The sequence below is a fragment of the Amia ocellicauda genome, chromosome 5 (assembly GCF_036373705.1).
Source record: "Amia ocellicauda isolate fAmiCal2 chromosome 5, fAmiCal2.hap1, whole genome shotgun sequence".
Taxonomy (NCBI): domain Eukaryota; kingdom Metazoa; phylum Chordata; class Actinopteri; order Amiiformes; family Amiidae; genus Amia; species Amia ocellicauda.
In genome coordinates this window covers 50,580,590-50,602,102 of record NC_089854.1, presented here as the reverse complement: position 1 = coordinate 50,602,102, position 21,513 = coordinate 50,580,590, and the positions used below count along the sequence as shown (strand labels likewise).

General features: G+C 40.1%; 1 protein-coding gene across 1 annotated transcript in view; it reads right to left on the bottom strand.

Moving 5' to 3' along the window:
• The window catches only part of pde3a (phosphodiesterase 3A, cGMP-inhibited), a 183,785-nt gene that overhangs the window by 42,126 nt on the left and 120,146 nt on the right, over positions 1-21,513 (bottom strand). Inside the window, exons 4-5 of the mRNA XM_066705599.1 lie at positions 18,961-19,118; positions 4,372-4,496 (exon numbers count right to left, since the gene is read on the bottom strand). Of these exons, the coding sequence (XP_066561696.1) occupies positions 4,372-4,496; positions 18,961-19,118 (283 nt within the window). The remainder of the gene's footprint in view (positions 1-4,371; positions 4,497-18,960; positions 19,119-21,513) is intronic.

Sequence of the window (21,513 nt, the reverse complement as noted above, 5' to 3'; positions counted from 1 at the left end):
AACATGTAAATTAAACATAAAATATAAATATAAAATATTTTTAATGTATTATGAATACATAATTTAATTTGGGGATACTCCCCTGGACGTGGCTCCTGTAGGAGATATTTCAACAGATACAAAAAAACAGCCACACTAAATGTTAAAAACATGATAAACATGATAAACACCAGCTAACTGTTGGCAACTGAAGTATTACATGAATTAGAATCAAGTTTTCACGTTGTTTTAGTTGTCCTGTAAATAGCTCAAATTAGAATGTCTCAGTAAAACATTTGATTTTCTCTGTTCTGTTATTGTAAAATAGGCCTAAAGAATTAAATATAGAAAATGCATTCAGTTTAACAGTGACAGACTGAAAAACTGAATTCTAACAGTCTTGGTTTATTGCTTGGTTTATATGGTAAAGCCTTTGAAAACATATAGCAAGTTCATTTTAAAACAACACTGTAATGTTTTAGAAAGCTCTAGTGTAATCACATGCTTAAACTACAAATAATAAGCATGACATTGCAGGAATCAGTGATTTGAGACATACATAAGCAGAATCTGTTTTAAAGATTAAAATCATCATGATCAATAATGTATTCAATGTCAAAATATATTTTAGTTCCTGCTTGTTTACTTACTGTTTATTGTTTATGTTTAATGATGGTTAATACACTGCTTTTGGTCTATAAAATCATAAATGCTACAATGTTTTTATGATGGATATATGAACTGCTGTACTACATAATAAAAACTAAAAGTTATTGTACTGTTGCTTCAAATGTATACAGCATTATTTACAAATTAAGGTAAAAATACAACTCCTGATAAAGAACTATGATGTGATCACAAAACCCAACAATCTGATATTCATGAATTAATGTCCTTTTATTTTCTTCAATATTCTTGAAAGGACCCACTGTTTTCCATCTGTACCTGATCTTTAACTACAGAGGAATACTTGGAAACTTGTTATTGTTTGCTCAACTTTACCTTTTTTAAGCTTTACGTTTGCCAACTGTATACATAACTAATATTTCTGCTGTTACAAAAGCTATGGCAGTGGTGTCTGGAATCTCACCCTTATCTGCCTCTGCCTCTGACTCTTTGGCGAAATCTGATTACCTATTTTTGGTTTTGCAATAAAATAAACATCAAATCCATGCCTACTGGAAAAACTGAAATAATCTGAGAAAACTAGCCAGCTAGATGGCATGATAGCTGTGTGTGACACTCATTTCCTTTCATCATAAAACTTTAGCTTTATCTTTGAAATGGGTGATTGAGGTAGAATAAGCCACAGAGAAACCCACCATTAAAACCAGCAAAGTTATTTGAACTTCTCTGGCTTCAAAACTGCACAGACTGTGCTTGAGCTTTTGGCTGCATATTTAAATGAGTGATGTTCAAAGCCACTGTAAACTTTTCCACTTTAACATAAAGGTGCAAATCTAAAGACAATACAAGAGACATGATGAGTGTGACAGACCCAAAGCTCTCGTGACTCTACCTGACCTATGTGAAATGCCTACTCCTGTTAGATCTGTCATTTTCTGATGTTCTCCCTAAATTCCAATGTGTTAAACAAACCTTTCTTCAAAGGAGTAAGCAGTGGTATTGGATTTTGAGTATTTTTGTATGCATATAGTATCCTGAAAGCTGACAATGTTGATTAATTCTGCAGGAAAATGTGTTTGCTTAATGTTGCATGATGATAATTTGTGGCACCAAACAGTGATGAAGTTACCCTGTGACTCTAATAAGCTGTACCTGTTTGTGAAAAAGAACCACTGTGGGATTGGAAACAGCAGTTTACTACTATTATGTTATTGACCAGCAATGCTTAAACTTGATATCATTTTTGTGAGGGTGTAACTGTACAAACATTTCATACTGTAAAATCGTGTGGTAAAATTAAGAGCTTTTCCTAAACTATTACAGTACAGATACATCATCATCTGTGACTCATTTTATTGGGGTTTGTCTCAAAACTACATGGGCATTGATTTCAGAAAACAGAGATATATTGTATAGTTGTTACTGGTAACAAAGCTCCCTGTATACTTAACTTACTTAACCCTGTGTTACCCTCATACTGAGTTCTTGGAGGACTGTAGTGTGTTCTGGTTTGTTTTGAATCTCAATTACATAATGTATGTCGTTATTTTATCAATTAGATATATACATTTACAACTATATAGTTGTTTTCATGCGGTTTTACAGGCTGGGATTAAATCCAACTTTCACCGACCCACAAATACAAAACTACAAACCTGTACTCAGTGGCAGCTTGATTTTTTTTAAGATGCTACTTTCTTCTACTCATAAACGTAACTGCTATGATATACAGGTTTGTAGTTTGCTGTTAGGTAGTGAGTTGAAGGTTCCTTAAGAGAAGAGTTAAAGCAATGCAGTTAATAAGGTAATCAGGCCAATTAAGTAATAGGGAGCTGTGTTGAAGCAAAAGCCAGTGACCCTGTGACCCTGTTGAACAATAGTTTGTAACGCTGTTCCTGGGAAGCAACTGTTCTTCTGGTTTTGATCAAACCGAGCTCCCAATGACTTCATTTAAATTTTAATCTGACCAATGATATACTTAGTTTGACTGTTATATTGTTTAGCACACAAAAAAGTGAATGAAGTGCCTTACATAATTGTATATTTAACTTTAAATCACAAAATGTTTAAAATAACGAAAATAGGTTTTGCTTAGACAGTTAAAGTAATAAGACCTAGGGCCGGATTAAATCAAAACTGACCCACCCGCTAATAGCAAACTACAAAACTGTGCATCATAGCGGTTACATTTCTGATTAGAAGAAAGTGGCATCTTACTAAAAAATTATGCCACAACTGAGTACAGTTCTGTAGTTTTCTATTAACGGGTGGGTCATAGATTAGATTTAATTGCAGCCCCAGGCTGGAACATAAAACAACAGGACAATGGGTCACCAGGACCAAGGCTTAAAAACCACTGATCTAGGGATAGAGTTTGGAACCTCTGGTCTAAATTGAGAATGAAGAATTTCTATTCACTTTGCTCTCAATATTAAAAAAAACTAAAAAAAACGGAGAAATATGTATTTAGACCTCATTGGAAGAATTCCAGTCCGGCTTTTTTATGTTTTCTTTCAAAAGTGAAGTCCTCCTGGGTCTTCGTCCATGGAAGCCACTTTCGCTCAAAAATTGATGGATGGTGCGATCACAAACTGACATACCTTCAACTTGGAGTTCAGCTTGTATCTCTTTGGCAGTTATCCTTGGTTCTTTTTCTGCCATTCGCATTATCCTTCTGTTCAATCTGGGGTCGATTTTCCTCTTGTGGCCGCACCCAGGGAGGTTGTCTACAGTTCCATGGATCTTGAACTTCTTAATAATATTTGCAAACTGTTGTCACAGGAACCTCAAGCTGCTTGGAGATGGTCTTGTAGCCTTTACTTTTACCATGCTTGTCTATTATTTTCTTTCTGATCTCCTCAGACAACTCTCTCCTTTGCTTTCTCTGGTCCATGTTCAGTGTGGTGCACACAATGATACCTAATGGCACAGTGACTATTTCCCTCCATTGAAATAGGCTGAATGACTGATTACAAGATTGAAGACATGTATGATACTAATTAAAGAAACTAATTAGTTTGGAATATCACTATAATACAATTATTTATTTTCCAAGGGGTACTAACAAATGTGTCCAGACCATTTTAGAATTACTTTGTAGAATGAGCAATAATTCACCTCTTTTCACAGCTTCTTTGCATTATTCTATGACATACCAAAGGCATGCAAGCATGATGCAATAGCTTTAATTTAATCTCTTTTCAGGAGGAATGAAGCATTAGTTCAATGAGCTGTAAGGGTACCAACAAATTTGAGCACATCTGTACATCTGCATTGCTCTTATATTTTTTATCACAAGGAATGCCCTATTGAAGCAAAAATCTTTCTTTAATTTGCTTGTACTCTCGGCAAACAACAAATTGAATGCTTTAACCTGTAGGACTTCTTCAGATCACAATTGCCTCAGGCAAATTGGCAACATGAGAACACAAAAATCTAAAAGTGAAGGTGCTTTTTTTTGGCCATGGTCAATAGTATAAGCTTGAATTTCATTTCCTTTTCATTGTCCCTCTGAAAACACCACAGCTAGGATTAAACTCAATGGGCTGAGCATCAGAAAGGAGATCACATGCTCCGAAAAAGTCCAATAATAATGCTCTAATTATATATGTTCACACACTTAAAAATACAATTATATATAGATATATACACAGCAGAGAAGGATTCCAGAAACTAAACAGTACAGAACAGCCCATCACAACTCCACCTTTCAAGTATACATAAGCAAGCGGACATGAAGAAGAAGAGAATGAAATAAGAGGTCACCTGGTCTGCTCTGTCTTTTGGAGTTGAGGTGGTTTGCGGTGGAGGCAGGGTACGTGGCTGACATGGACCTGCTTTTGGATATAGTCAGCAAGACTGAGCTGTTCCACGAGTCGCTATTAACTGTACTGCAAAACCAGGGTACAAACAACCATTAGTGTCCACTTTCGGTGAAAAAGGGAAAGGTACAGAAAAGCAAAATTAAAGGAAGCATAGTGCACAATGCTTGGTACAAGAAATGGTTAAATCACACTGTTTGTCATTTCACCAGGACTATACACTCACCTAAAGGATTATTAGGAGCATCATACTAATACTGTGTTTGACCCCCTTTCGCCTTCAGAACTGCCTTAATTCTACGTGGCATTGATTCAACAAGGTGCTGAAAGCATTCTTTAGAAATGTTGGCCCATATTGATAGGATAGCATCTTGCAGTTGATGGAGATTTGTGGGATGCACATCCAGGGCACGAAGCTCCCGTTCCACCACATCCCAAAGATGCTCTATTGGGTTGAGATCTGGTGACTGTGGGGGCCAGTTTAGTACAGTGAACTCATTGTCATGTTCAAGAAACCAATTTGAAATGATTCGACCTTTGTGACATGGTGCATTATCCTGCTGGAAGTAGCCATCAGAGGATGGGTACATGGTGGTCATAAAGGGATGGACATGGTCAGAAACAATGCTCAGGTAGGCTGTGGCATTTAAACGATGCCCAATTGGCACTAAGGGGCCTAAAGTGTGCCAAGAAAACATCCCCCACACCATTACACCACCACCACCAGCCTGCACAGTGGTAACAAGGCATGATGGATCCATGTTCTCATTCTGTTTACGCCAAATTCTGACTCTACCATCTGAATGTCTCAACAGAAATCGAGACTCATCAGACCAGGCAACATTTTTCCAGTCTTCAACTGTCCAATTTTGGTGAGCTTGTGCAAATTGTAGCCTCTTTTTCCTATTTGTAGTGGAGATGAGTGGTACCCGGTGGGGTCTTCTGCTGTTGTAGCCCATCCGCCTCAAGGTTGTACATGTTGTGGCTTCACAAATGCTTTGCTGCATACCTCGGTTGTAACGAGTGGTTATTTCAGTCAAAGTTGCTCTTCTATCAGCTTGAATCAGTCGGCCCATTCTCCTCTGACCTCTAGCATCAACAAGGCATTTTCGCCCACAGGACTGCCGCATACTGGATGTTTTTCCCTTTTCACACCATTCTTTGTAAACCCTAGAAATGGTTGTGCGTGAAAATCCCAGTAACTGAGCAGATTGTGAAATACTCAGACCGGCCCGTCTGGCACCAACAACCATGCCACGCTCAAAATTGCTTAAATCACCTTTCTTTCCCATTCAGACATTCAGTTTGGAGTTCAGGAGATTGTCTTGACCAGGACCACACCCCTAAATGCATTGAAGCAACTGCCATGTGATTGGTTGGTTAGATAATTGCATTAATGTGAAATTGAACAGGTGTTCCTAATAATCCTTTAGGTGAGTATATTTTGTATAGGAAAATGCATTGGAATGATTATTGTTATTATTTATTTGTAATCAAGTTGATAATGATCCCCAACCTATTTTATATGTATGTACCACTTCTAAATCATCCCTTACCTTTACTGTAGTGGTTTCTGGTTATGCTGTTCACCCCGTTATACAAAATCATAGTGTATTATTTTAAAAGTAAAAATCATGCATTATGTATTAACCAAAAAATTATGTTTAAGAAAGTGCCTGAAACATACCAAGGTGTTTCATAATGATACAGCTGCTTTTTAGTTTATGTTGTCATGCATGAATCAGGTTATTATAATAATAATAATTACAATAATTTGTATATTCTGAATTTGTAAAATGTATCATGCCTTGAACTGTACTATATTATTGCTCTTTGCATTGTTATTATATTTTGTAAGTCACCCTGAACAAAGGTGTCTGCTAAGAAATAAATAATAATAATAAAATAAATAAATAATAATCTAAAAATAATAATACAAAAACAGCATTTGCATTGCATTAGACTACAGGTTGTACTTGGTTGGTTATGATAGTGATTCAAAGGGAGGATGAATTGGGAAGTTCTTTATAAGCAGGAGAGTGCAGAGGGCAGAGCAGAGTGGGGGGGGGGAGAAGTCAGACTTGAAAAGGCCCGAGGAAAAAGAGACTCTCCACAATACATGCTAACCTACAGAAACACTTGCACACTCACACATAAACAGGGATACCCTCACACACACAGAAACAGACAGAATTCATAAACACATCCTAAAAGAGAATTTTGGAACATGTTAAGGTTTACAGTTAAAATATTAATAATATCTCAATATTGATCTATTATAATTGTCTGATTCTGTCTCAGGGATGATAGTTAACTGTTGGAACCTTCAGCAAAAATAATACTACACTACAAATGCTTCATTACAATTGTCGCCCCATGTATAACAAAAAGTGACAAATATCAGCTTCTATGGACAGTACAGACAGACTAGGGATAAGAATTTACAATGCAAAGAAAATAAATGGTTTGAGATAACAATCTTGAAAAAGTATTCATGCCTCCTATAATCACACAATAATATTGAGCATGTATTAATTATTCTGTAATACTTCTTGTATATGCATCCTAAGTATTTATTGTACATTTCCACAAATACACACACACACACACATGTCTTAGAATTTAATATACAGTATTGACCGCCTTGGACTTTTTCATATTTTGTTTTATTACAACCTGAGATAGTTATTAATTTAAATTCGATTTTTTTCCCCTTTCATTTATACAACCTACTTCACACTTTGAAAAGGCAAGATTTTATTGTGAAACAACAGTTAATGAAAAATGTTCAAGCTCTGTCAAGTGGGATGGGGATTGTTGGTGGACAGCAAGTCTTGCCACAGATTAGATTGTTTTGGCTGTGTGCTTGGGGTCATTGCCCTGTTGAGAGGTAATTGTACATCCTAGTCTTAGGTCTTTTGCTGAGTGAAGCAGGTTTTCCTCATGGATTTGCTTGTATTTAGCTCCATTCATTTTTCCCTCTAAACTTACAAGCTTCCCATTCCCTGTTGATGCCAAGCATCCCCATAACATGATTTTACCACCACTATGCTTCACAACAGGCCTGTTACTACCTGGGTGATGTGCTGTTTTGTGATTGCCCAGACATATATTTGCATTGTAGTGGGAAAATTTACTTTTATTATTTTTCTGTATATTATTTATATATTATTAATCGTTTCATGTTGTTATAGTATTCATTGTTTCAGTTTTGTCTATGAAGCAATCCTTTGTTTGTATTTGCTCCTTTTTGGGGGCTACTTTAATTACGTTCGTCAAAGAATTTTCATCTGTAGTTTCGGACCAAACACAGAATGCTACAGAAATCTACAAAAAAACATGTTACCCTGTCTCCGCCTTAAGGTTCATTGTTTCTTGAAATGTATACAGCCATCTTCTGAATACTTGGCCAGCTGCTGCCTGTAAGGGCACTTTAACTAACCAACTAGTCTTAAGGAGACTTAATCAACGACTGTATTATTATGCTTGTGCTAAACTGTAAACCTATACTACTGGATTTTAATGAGATCACTTCCAATAGAAACGATTATAACCTATTGTTCATCACAAGATACAAAAAGGCTTCTTACATCTCTCATCGCTAGTTCTTTTATTCACTTCATGTGAGAGGAGAGCTCCAGGTTAACCTGTATTTATGTTTTCTATATTAAACTTGTTACTTCTTCATCTGTGTATCCTGGGTTAAGTTGGAAGCACTGCCTAAGGCGGAGGGGGGGGTGTTTCTGCACACTGCCGTAGGAACCTGATCGAAACGTCACTCTATCAAAGCTGCCATTGTCCCCTGCACTCGTCACTCAGAACAGGTCCCTTCCCACATCCTGTTCCATAAAACGTGAAGTCAGCGCAGGTTCATCCTCTTTTGCCACTTCGCCTGGACCCGAGAACGTGAGCTCTCTGTGTCTTGTCCGTGCATTAGACTTATTGTTGTTTAACAATTATTATTATTCAGTTGGTCGGCTTCACGGCTGTGCTGTCACCACCGTTTAGCACTGTGTCTATTTGTATTGTTTAGTTATTAATAGCTAATCTGACTCTGTTCCGTCCGCACTCCGGGGCTCCAAGTGCGCTTCAGTTTCAGTTTTGGCTACAAATAGTACATTTTAAAAATAATAATTGTGTTTATATAGTGCCTTATATATTCCGACTGCTTGCTGTGTTGGTTTTTTGTCCACGGGGCTTTCTCCTCGCGCTAGCAGTTGCAGTAATGCAATATGCAGTATGCAGGGTTTAAAAAATACCGAGGTCCAAAAACTAAGTGTGCTAGCGGGGTTGGGAGGCGAAGAATATTGATTTCCCTGATTGACATATGTGCATTTTAAGACGTTGGATAATAATAGCTTTAAGACTATGTCAGTGTGTAGTAGCATAAATGATCTGTCAAGCAGTAATACACAACACACAACAGTATGGAAATACAGAAGAGGCTAATCTATATGAATGTCCATTGCTGACAATACATCATCACATAAGAATTGCCTTAAATCATAAATGTTTCAAGGATTATTTTGCATGGATACGAAAGAAAAGCATATCATAATATCAGTCCGTCATTGGATGGATGGAGTTCATGTTAGCTGGTAGCTAGTTCACTCATGATGGACAGCCACTGTTTAATGAAGCGCGACCAAGCACTGGAGCTATTTGTCAGAAGATGTCTGACTGGGTGGGGATGAATCATGGCAATGAACTACAAGCAGACGACTAGTACAATTCTCTAGTTATCTCATAATGCTCTGGCGGATGAAGGTGCCTGCCCTGCCCGGTGTGTTGACACAGTTGATAGTCATATAGAGGAATCTCTATGGCTCTGACTCCAGCACAGTTCAGCGCAAAGCCCGCCCCCCAGCCCATTTCATTGGTCAACTCAAGCAAGCGGTCTGATTGGTGTTGCAGTGCCCCTATGTCCATAAACATTGCCGAGTGGAGACGCGTTTACAGAAGTGAGTCCCGCTAGGCGCTTCACTTGTCACGGCAGCGTTTCAGTTATTGTGTGTCCCCTGGTGCAAACACTGACTGGCGCTCCCAGTGCACGTTTCCTGGTTCATGCATGTGTGTGCTCAGCGATGAGCTCCTCTTGCCTCCGCCACTGCACCGCTTGCGGCCGTCACACCTTGCCCGCCTGCAGTGGGGAGGTTCTCTGCCCCATCTGTCTGGGCATTGACCGTGACTTCCGGGTCTGCTACGGCATGCTCGGAGACCTGGTCTCCCACTGTGGCGAGTGACAGTAGGGGCTTGGTGGCTCTGGACCTCGATCTCCCCCAAGCCCCTCCGTCTCCTCCACCAGACATGCAGCCTTGGAGACAGCCGCGCCTCCCGCACCCGCTTCTCTGCCTGCGTCTGCTGCTGCACCCGCTGCCACAACCGCTGCTTCTGCAGCTGCACCCCCCTTGCCTGACGTGCCCGTGATGCCCACGGGCCCCCTCCCCCTCTTCTGAGCCGTCTCTAGTCCCATCCCCGCGGCGCCATCAGCGACGGAGGTCCAGCTCCACGGACAGAGAGCAAGATGAGACGTGGTGTGGATGCGAGTGAGGGACCCATTGCAGTGTGGCACTTTACATTGAAATTGCCACTCTCCTGGAGAAGCAAGCAATTTGCGAAGAGCCCCCACTGGGGCAGCATGGGGGATTCTAATCCCCACACTTCCTAGTACCCAAGGAAATGGCAGTTTCCTCCCCAACTTGGATTGGAGACACTTGAACCGTCGCCTCAGGGTGTTGTGCTTCAGCACGCTCAACCTGTGCAACATGTCCCAGGCCATCTGGTTCTTTACAGTGGATCTGAAAGTCACTTACTTTCACATCCCTATTGTGCAGGTACATAGTTTGTTGTTCTCCCCTTTTGGCCTGTCGCTAGCCCCACACACTTTCCAAGTACGTGGACATCGTGTTTGCCCTGTGTGACGTTGTGTTGCCAGGGGGTCCACGTCTTCAATTATGTGCTGGTGCCAGAGAGAGTTGCCCCCATACACACATGTCTCTCCCTCTTCTGACTGAGAACTCACGTCAGGGTGTCCCCTTGCCAGAGGCTGCTGGGCCACCTAGCGGCAGCATCACAGACCCTCCCCCTCTGCAGTGGTGGATTGAGTCTTTACAGATGCATCCTCATCGCGATCAAGCAGGTAGAGTCATATTAACTCCTGATGGCAGAGCCCTTACAATTTGACCATCAGTGTGCCACTGGGACCAGTCTGCCACTGAGTGGTGATGATGACAGACACCTCCAAACAAGGTTGGGGAGCAGTCTGCGATGGATGTGGTGTCCGAGGCAGGCAGACAGAGCACGTACGGGCCCTCCATATCAATTTCCTGTAGTTACAGGCAGTACTGGTTGGACGGACAACACAGCGGTGGTTGCTTATATCAACAGGCAAGGAGGTCTGTGGTTGTGCAGACTGTACTGTCCAGCACGCCGTCTGATTCTGTGGGCACAGCTACAGCTCCGCTCTAACAGAGCAGTTCACCTCCCTATCCTATCCAACATGGCGATGGACCTCCTCTCTTTGGGAGGCACCTCGGTTTTGGAATGGCGCCTCCACACGCTTGTGATACAAAAACTTTGGAGCCGATTCAGCAGAGCAGAAGTGGATCTCTTTGCCTCAGCAGAGTTCACCCACTGCCCACTATGGTTCTCTGTCCAAGACCGCTCAGGAACCCTAGGGATCGAAACACTAGGAAGTGCAGCCGTGCTGTCTCCTATGCGTTCCCACCGTTCCCCCTTCCCCCAGTTGTCCTGGAGAAAGTCAGGAGAAAATGAGTGAGAACGGGTTCTGCTGATATCCCCACGGTGGCCTCGCAGATTCTGGTTTGCAGACCTAAGGAACACACTAAGGACTTTAGGCGCTTGGACCAAGTGTTTGTGTCTTATGGAGCGCCGACACAGGGCCAGGTGCTTTCAAAGCAGCGCCTCTCACATTGGATTGTGGACACTATTACCATGGCCTATGAGTCCCCCGGGACCCCGGTGCCTGAACACCTGGTGGTTGCCACATCATGGGCCCTTCTTCAAGGCGCCCCCTTGGCAGACATTTGTGCGGCTGCAGCTTGGGCTTCGCCGCTTACATTTGTACGGTTCTACAGGTTGGATGTGATGGGACCGGTCCCTTCCATTGGGAATCCGGTGTTGGCTGCAGTCGAGCCCTAGTTGCCCACAGGCTCTGGGTCCTGATTTCTTCTCCCATTCTGCTGCTCCGGTTAAACGCATCCTGATGGAGCTATTTGAACCGTGTCTATCCCTTCCACCAGACTATGCCTTCCAGTCGAGCACCCACGCAAGCTGCTCCTGGACTTGCTGACAGCCTATCGATGTGTTCCCAGGGTCTGTCATGCGGCCTACATGTACATTGCCTTATTAAGCAGCCCTGTATATAGTTTGTTCATTATTGCATTGTGCTGCGTTGGTGCATGTGTCTGGCTTGTACCCCGCTATATATATATATATATATATATATATATATATATATATATATATATATATATATAAACAGCAGTACTGTAGCTCCGTTCTAGCTTGTATAGACTGGAGCTCACTGTCGCTGTTCCCAGCTGTTGGCACTCAAGTTGTTCTCGCTGCCACGCTGTGTATATAGTAAAATGGTCAGCAGGTCTGTGGTTCACTCTGGCTGTGTGCCATAGAGCAAGAGACATTGCACACCGCAATGTTTATGGTTTGATTGTCATGGTAGAGCCTGCTGTTGTCCTGCATTAGCTGTGCTAATAGGTGGCAACTGCTCCCATGTTACGTGGTGGTGCATGATCTGCTTCCTGCATCCCGTGATGTGTATAGTTATTATGACAGCACAGTGGAGCTGGCTGTTCTATACCATTCAGTGAATGTGATTTATCCTGTGCTGCGCAGAGGCAGCATGAATGTTCTTGCTGCCACGCTGTATATACTATTATGTCCAGCTGTGGCTACTCAGTTGACTATCCAGTGGGTCTGTTGCCCCGCTCCTGCAGGATCAGGGGTCCACTGCCACGTTAATGCGTGGTTAAGTTGCTTGATTGTCCACGCCATATATTGTACAAGTAGATAAACGCCCTCACTCCTAGATGCACTAGTAGAGCAGCCGTCCTTGCTATTGTGAGCGGAGGGTACAGTTTACAGTAACCCCTCCCCCTTGGACAGTGCTTCCGATTTGAAAGATAACGATAGGTTGCGAATGCAACCATTATTATCTGAAAAAGGAAGCACTGCCCAAGGGTTGCAAGGTCTTGTGAGAGTCCTAGCTCCCGGCAAAAAAACCTGTGCAGACATCACGTTTTATAGAACAGGAAGTGGGAAGGGACCTGTTTTGAGTGATGTGCGCAGAGGCCAATGGCAGCTTTGATAGAGTGACGTTTTCGATCAGGTTCCTACTGAAGTGTGCAGAAACCCCTCCCCCTTGGGCAGTGCTTCCTTATTGAGATAACCGGGGTTACATTCGCAACCTGTCATTTTATTGATACATACACAGTTTCTCCCATCTCATTCATGGAGTGCTGTAGGTCCTTCATAGTTGTCAATGGCCTCTTGGAGAAAGGCCTGCTCTAAGCAGATTCTGGGTGGTGCCATATACTTTCCACTTCTAACTGATGGATTATATTGTGCTATATTGTGTACCTCTACCCTAATCTGCATCTTTCCACAAATTTATATTTGCTTTGAATGCACTACCCAACTGTGGGACCTTACAGAGACAAGTGTATTTAATCTGAAATCATGTTAACCACTTTTATTGCACACAAATAGTCAGACTCCAAACTTATTTTTTGGATTCTGAAGGCAATTGGTTGCGCCTGAGCTTATTTAGGAGTGTCATAGCAAAGGTGAATACTTATTGTATTCAAGTGAATACTTGAATACTTACAAGATATGAATACTATTTAATAAAGACTTTTCAGTTTTCTTTATCACCTGTTTTTTCCATCATTGAAAATGTGGAGTAGATTGTGTAATTCAAAGTAGAAAAATCTAATTTAAATGCATCAGAAGTTTAGGTTGTAACACAACAAAATGTGAAAATGTCTAAGGGGGGTGAATACTTCTTATAGCCATTGCAACTGTACTAATCACACTTATCTATTTTTTTTCTGCATAGGATAGGAGCACCTCTGTAATACTTTAATGGTACATTTACTACTGCATAACTAAAAATGCTTTTTGATGCTGTAGGAACATAACTATTGGAAATAATAATAAAAAACAAATCTCTTCAAAGAATGTTAGTTCTGTAGGGTCTTATGAGCCTCGGAAAACATGTTGAACATGTTGATTATTAGCAGTATTTCTACTTAGATCAGATTAGATTTTGTGGGTTTGAGGTATGTGTAATCATGCTATACTTAACTGAAGCCAACCATTATTGTTAGAACTAATCTGGGAAACAATACCTAAAATGGCCAGGCCCCTGTGCCCTGCAGTCTGTGGTTTATATTGGATTTGAGGGGAAAATATATTTTCTTATTTAGTGGTATGTTTAAATTAAATGATTTTAAGTGCTTCAGAGGAACCATTTAGTTTCAAACCCTGATTGGTATAAACATTACAGATTTATATGTTCCCTGTCTATTGCAGTCTTCTGGAGAAATGTTTTCCAAGTAAAAAGCATGCTATTATCATCCATTACAGTAAGATTTGAGAGCTGAAATACACTTCTTCAGGGTATAGGAATTAGTTCATAAAATGCTGTTTTAGTTGATCAACATTCACATCAAGGGAAGTCAAAAACTAGCCCTACCACAACAGTAAAGTTATTTGGCACAACCAGGTCTATATTAATGAAAATCTGTTTTAAGCTGCGACAATGTAGCAGTGGGGTGATATTTAAGGGTTGGTAGTAGGCTGTTCCAGCTCTGAATGATACGAAAAACATGGTAATCAATAATATGTTGTTATAAAAAAGATCATACTAGTCTTCTTGTTACATCTGCTGGTGGACAATTTGCTGGGGTATATGTAGAGCTGGAAAAAGCTCAGGAAATGTTGTGATACAGAAAGCATCATTGAAAGACATCCTTTTATATTAGACAAACCTTGCTCATTTCCTTGCACTGATGAAAGTGAAGGAATTAGGTCGATGGTATGCTGAGTTTCTGTGGGTCTTGGGTACTATATTGTGTGTCTGACAGTGGTGACTGTTACCTTAAAGAGCTAAACATGACTTAACAAATCATTAATCAGTTGCTGGGTTTCTTTCTCGGACTGCTTGTAGAGAAAACATATGGAACTCCCTGAGAAAGATCTAGAGCTCTCCCACTCTGCCCCCCTCCTTCACCCAATGTCTCAAACTTCATTCCCCCAGGAAAGTCGAACGTGTGAAGAAAATAGCTCTTTCTTTCCTTTTAAACTTTTTAGTATTTGTCAGCCAGCATCCCAAGAGTACACATTCCATCTCTAAACCACAACTGGCGTTGAATTTTAAGCAGGGTCATCTTGAGGAAGTTTACACTAGCTTAACATGCCAGTAAGTATTTCTATATACAGAGCAAAATGACTATTGCCAAAAAGGACATTCAAGTTAATGTCAAAAGATCAGTGGGGGGAAGGAAAAACACTGTGCTAGCAACCTGAGTGGAATTTTAAGATACTTTTTTTTAAAGTTACTTATCAATAATTTATCACAGAAAGCACTTTTTGCCACAAAGAATAACAACAGTCCTGTGATGTCAGTGGAAAAAAACATTAATATGCATGTACCTTTACAGACCATGCATTTTCATATACCATAGTAAGTTTGAGTAATTCATCAATTCATACTAAATTGGGGAAATGCCTGTGCAGTTTGATAATGAGAAGTAGGATGATAATTCTAATATTTATATTCATTGAGCATTAACTGAGAATACCAAGAAGAGAGACCAAATGGTTTGTTTTCCATGGTTCCTCTGTAGATCATTGCTTTTCCTTTGTACCTGCTCCAGAGAAATAAACCTATATATACTAGAAAAAAAATTAACATGTTGACAGTTAAAATAATTACACTCTTTCACTTTAAAACTTTGGGGAAACATAATCTTGGTCTTCAAAAATCTCATACTACACTAAAAGTGATACCAAACTCAACACTAGGGACAAGATCAGAGCAAAACGTTTGACACACCTGCATGTGCATGTGTATAGTACACTATACTTGATAGTGGATACATTTATTAATACAATAAAGGAGTATTATCCTTTATTAGTATCTGATCTAAGTATTCTGCTATTGAGTACATGCATGTACTTTTCTAAATGGGTAAAAGTTTTATTTTCATCTGGTGCAAGGACCAGAAAAGAGAAGCAGAAGCAGACTGGTGTATTGAGGGCATTGGGGCACAACACCAGCAGTTTAAATTCAAACAATAATGAGCTCTGCTTTAAACTTCAATGCTCAAGTGTACAGTGCCTTATGGGGCAGTTCATTTCTTGCCCAATCATGAGGTTTTGCGGGTGTAAGAGCCGTTACCTAGGAGTATCACTGTTTTGTAGGCGGTGGTTGATGGTGGATGGTTTGAAGTATGTTTCTGAAATAGTTTTAAACACAAATCATGTAAATCTCACCTGGACAGTGCAATTAAACTTGCCCTGTTAAGAAGTGTAAATATAGCTACACAATTGATTGATACAAAATACGGTATATTGATGGAAGAGCCAAAGTTGTAGAAAGGTTTTATGGTTTCACTCAACTACATGATTTATCTGCAGACTCAATTGCCTAAATATTGCTTGAACACCTGGATGTAGTTTTCCTGAAACATTCAGATAAAGAAAAGGTGAAACCTCAAAGCTATGATGGTGCCAATGCAATGCAGGGTGAAACTGGGGGGGTCTGATAAAAAGAGCAGCACAGATACAGAAATGCACACTACGTCCACTGCAATGCACACCAATGTAGTCTAATTATGCAGCAAGCTGTATCAAAAACCTCCCAGACATACAAGTTCTGGATGCCATAGTGGGAAAGAGGCTCCCACGAAGGACAGTGGCATTTCAATACCCACACCGTGAACGTAGTATTCGAGCACAGAGAGAACCTTGAGTGTTACAAAATGATTGAGACTTCTGGTGATTTTGAGTCCATTGCTATTTGTGAAGCCAAAGGATTTACAGGAATGTTGGAAGACAGGGAGTTTATTTTATTTTTTTATTTTCTATGACATAATGCTACATATCATACAGCCAGTTCCAGAAGAAAAATATTTGCACAGTTTATGTGATAAAAGTGCAAGACTCGGTAAGAAATCTTAATGCCAAACTGCCACCACTGTCCAATTCACTCAGGTGAAGCACTGATATTGCTGGGAATTAAGCCTGAGAAGTGTGTGACATTATAATCGTCAAAGGCACGGAACGTTTTTCTTTCATAAAGCATCTGGTGAGTGTCAAGTTGTTCCAAATTGAATTATTTCAATGGCATAGTCAACGTTTTCCAGTGGAAGCCTTGGCCAAGATGGTACAAGCATACCCAATATTGGACAGCAAAGCTGCAAATAACTTTCAGTAATATATAAGGAACCAGAATTTCAATCAGCAAATGAAGCTAAGGCTTTATTCAGATTATTTATTTAAAAACAATCTCCAGGACACATTTTCTGAGACTGTGACATTATACCATATATTCATTACAACACCAACAACAACTGCAGAATCTGAAAGATGTTTCTCCACGATGAAAATAATTAAAACATTCTTAAGGAACACACAGGATTGGCCATGGTGTCATCAGATAAATTACTAATCTAGGAGATCCCAGAATTCAACAAGTGAACCATTGAAACATGTGCTGCCCTCAAGGATTGTAGAGCACAGTTCCTGTATAAGTAGGTGAGTACAATTGCATTTAAGAAATAGTCTACAGTAAGATAATACTTGTACACATGCTTGTCAATTGCATATTCTGCTCTTTTAAATCATCTTTTGATCATACACTGTTATTTTGGATATGCAATGCGTGTGTTAGTGTAATTTTGTTTTGTTTTATTATGCCTTTTTTTTTTTAAGAATCAGTAGTCACTCTATGTGGTGCATAATGTTGAAAACACACTCTGCCAAAACCGGTCCTTCTTAAAAAATGTATTACATTTTTTGAGATCATCACCCCACCTATTTCACCTGCCACTAATGAGTAGAAGTAAGAATGTGGGTAGTAAGAACACCTTTCTGTACACAAATAAAGGTTGGTGCAGGGAGCACATTACTAAGTCACACTCTACATACTAATTAGCAGTCATTGTTCAAGAACTGGCTAAGAAGGTTCTTTTCTAATGGAACAAAATGGTAAACCTCTTACAATCAAAACAACAACTTTAAAGCCTTTGTACATTTTGTTGTTGTTCTATTTTTTCACCCCATTATTTTGGAAAGTTCTGTAGCTACAATGTTTAAAATTCATTGTGAGATAACTTTCTCTGTAATCTTGGCTGTATTCTGCCCTTTCCCTGGGACACTAGCCTCAAACTGACATTTCAGCTGTTTCTCTTCACCTTATCACTCTAATCTGTGTAAGCTTTCCCCATTTCCCATGACCCATTCCATTACAGCTAAGCACAACTGCTCTAAAATTGCCATTTTTTTATTATTCAACTTTCAACAGAAGATCAGTTCTTAGATTAAAGCATCCATTGTCTAATTCTCATATTGGATAAAAGTGCAAGGGGTACAACTTATATGCAACAGCATACTGAAATACCCTGGTCTCCTCAAAGAAATTCAAGAATTCTGATGTGGGATTCACAGAATAAAACCTATGGCGGGTATGAGCAGTTCCATATGGGATTTAAATGCTATCATATTATGGGAAAGTCTACAGTATAAAAAACTGTTTTAAATAGATCAATGGCATCAATATATTACTCCACTATATGTTTACAAAACATGACCAAAATACCAGTGGGTTTCTGTAGCACATGCATTTCTTGTCCTCTGCCAATGCTTATGATGCACTTTCAAAAGAGCCACAAGAAACAAATTGTTCAATCACAACAGTGGACAGTCAACCCAGCACAGTCATCTGAATATTTTTCAGAGATTATCAAAATATGTGTATCTCTACATACAGACACAGGCAGAAAACTGCACTGAACATATCTGAATAAATATCGATTTATTTCCAAAATTCCTATTCTATTACCCCAGGGAGGAGAATGTTTTACTAGAAACCAAGACGCATCTGATACTTGTTGAGTATGACTTGGTACGTTATGTTGTTTGATTGCTTGTGTAATGAGGACATAGCACACATATTTGTAATCATAGTGCTGTACATCAATACAAGCATGAGAGCTTGCAAAGGGATCCTGTTTAATTTATTTTGGACAGAATGTTACACGAGTAGAGGATCAAAGCTTCATGGAGGAGTAAAGATGGGGAGAAGAAAAAAGCAAAGCTGAGAACAGGTCAGGCAGGGTGGGTCACAATTCTATGTGATGCCTGAACTGAGGGCCATTACAGAGAAAAATCAGGGAGCGAGTTAGAGATTCTGATTCAGGTAGAGGGTTCACTACGAGGAGGCTGGGGGTGGTGGTAAGCCAAGCCAAACCCTAGTTAATGGACATACCTGCAGGTTGGTGTTTCATGAACAGGCTTGATGCTGGCACTGCGGTCTCTCCTGACAGGCCCTGGCTCGATGGTTGGCAGACCAGTGGCTGAGGTGGTTGTGGTCCATGTGGAGGAGATCCGTCTCAGTAGCCCAGGGGGGAGACTCCGCCTCAAGCGCTGCAGGCAAACAAACATTATAATTGTTACGCAAACTACATTTGAATGCATGCTCTCTGCTGAATAACCCCAATGCATTACTTGTTCATCATAATAAAACACTGACTCATGGAAAAGAGGACTCAAGTGTAAAATGATTGAGAAAATTTGCATTTAGGACTGTAAACAGGAAGCACTTCCTTAAACACAGAGCATTGGAGGAGTATGGGACAAGATACCTGGCCATGTTGTAGCACGCATATCTTAAGATACGTTAATACACAGCTGTTTGAAACTCTCAGATCGATTAGTCATTAGCAGTGCCCCTGAATGAACAAAATGTCTCATCTTAACCATTTTGAGGATGCCCTAATGTCCTTATCTTTTACCCATGAAGAAACATCATGGAAACTCTCACTGGAACAGAATGTTCTAAAGGTAATGCTAACATAGTGGGAAATCAAGACAACCTGAAAGACAGCTGAGTTGATGAAATTACATTCAGCCAGACACAAGGCAGCAAGCAGAACACATAGCCAATATGGCAGACCAGCAAACCACATACCAGATGGATTAATGAACTTAAGGAGTAGACGGTAGATGAAGTGATGCATAAAGAGCAACATACTGATGTGAAGGGATAAATGAAGCAGATAGAGAAAAGGACAAAATGATTTAAGCTGAAGACAAATTACGTATGTATCACATACACTTGTACACAGAAGCACAGAAGTTAAAATTGTTTAGTTTTGCAATTTATTTATTTATTTCCTCTGTAACTAGTCTTCTGTGAGCTGAAATACAGAATGAGGAAGGCAGCTTGCCATGTATAATTGGTAAGCAAAATTAAAACAACAGATGGATACAACAGATACAACAACTGTAGTGTGAAAGCTACATATTGATTCTGATCCTTGAACTGGAAAGACATTCCCATCATCATTAAAGGCTTTGTCATTATTACTCTGTTAATCAAGGCTTCAAGGAGATCAAAAATGCCTCACTGACAATTATACAAACATCTTAGGCAACTTAAGCTTAAAACATATGAATAGTGCATTAATATCTAAGGATCATTATATTATTATTGTACCTTTTCTTGCATAAAAATACATTTGTACTGTACAAGGAAAATTGTATTGAACGCTGGGAATTAGTTAAATGATGGAAACAAAATAAACACACACACATATATTTTCTACATATATATATATATATATATATATATACCTGACCTGAATCCAATTGAGCATGCTTTTCACTTGCTGAAGGCAAAACTGAAGGCAAAATGCCCCAAGAACAAGCAGGAACTAAAGACAGCTGCAGTACAGGCCTGGCAGAGCATCACCAGGGAAGAAACCCAGCATCTGGTGATGTCTATGAGTTCCACGACTTCAGGCAGTCATTGACTGCAAAGGATTAGCAGCCAAGTATTGAAACTCATAATTTAATTAATGGTTATGTTAGTTTGTCCAAATACTTTTGAGCCCCTAAAATTGGGGGGGGCACACATAAAAATGGGTGTAATTCCTACATCGTTCACCCAGTTTGGATGTAGCTACCCTCAAATTAAAGATGAAAGTCTACACTTAAAGCACATCTTATTTCCTTTCAAATCCATTGTGGTGGCATACAGAGCCAAAAGGATGAAAATTGTATCACGGTCCAAATATCTATGAACCTAACTGTATATACACTCACCTAAAGGATTATTAGGAACACCTGTTCAATTTCTCATTAATGCAATTATCTAATCAACCAATCACATGGCAGTTGCTTCAATGCATTTAGGGGTGTGGTCCTGGTCAAGACAATCTCCTGAACTCCAAACTGAATGTCTGAATGGGAAAGAAAGGTAATTTAAGCAATTTTGAGCGTGGCATGGTTGTTGGTGCCAGACGGGCCGGTCTGATATTTCACAATCTGCTCAGTTACTGGGATTTTCACGCACAACCATTTCTAGGGTTTACAAAGAATGGTGTGAAAAGGGAAAAACATCCAGTATGCGGCAGTCCTGTGGGCGAAAATGCCTTGTCGATGCTAGAGGTCAGAGGAGAATGGGCCGACTGATTCAAGTTGATAGAAGATCAACTTTGACTGAAATAACCACTCGTTACAACCGAGGTATGCAGCAAAGCATTTGTGAAGCCACAACACGTACAACCTTGAGGCGGATGGGCTACAACAGCAGAAGACCCCACCGGGTACCACTCATCTCCACTACAAATAGGAAAAAGAGGCTACAATTTGCACAAGCTCACCAAAATTGGACAGTTGAAGACTGGAAAAATGTTGCCTGGTCTGATGAGTCTCGATTTCTGTTGAGACATTCAGATGGTAGAGTCAGAATTTGGCGTAAACAGAATGAGAACATGGATCCATCATGCCTTGTTACCACTGTGTAGGCTGGTGGTGG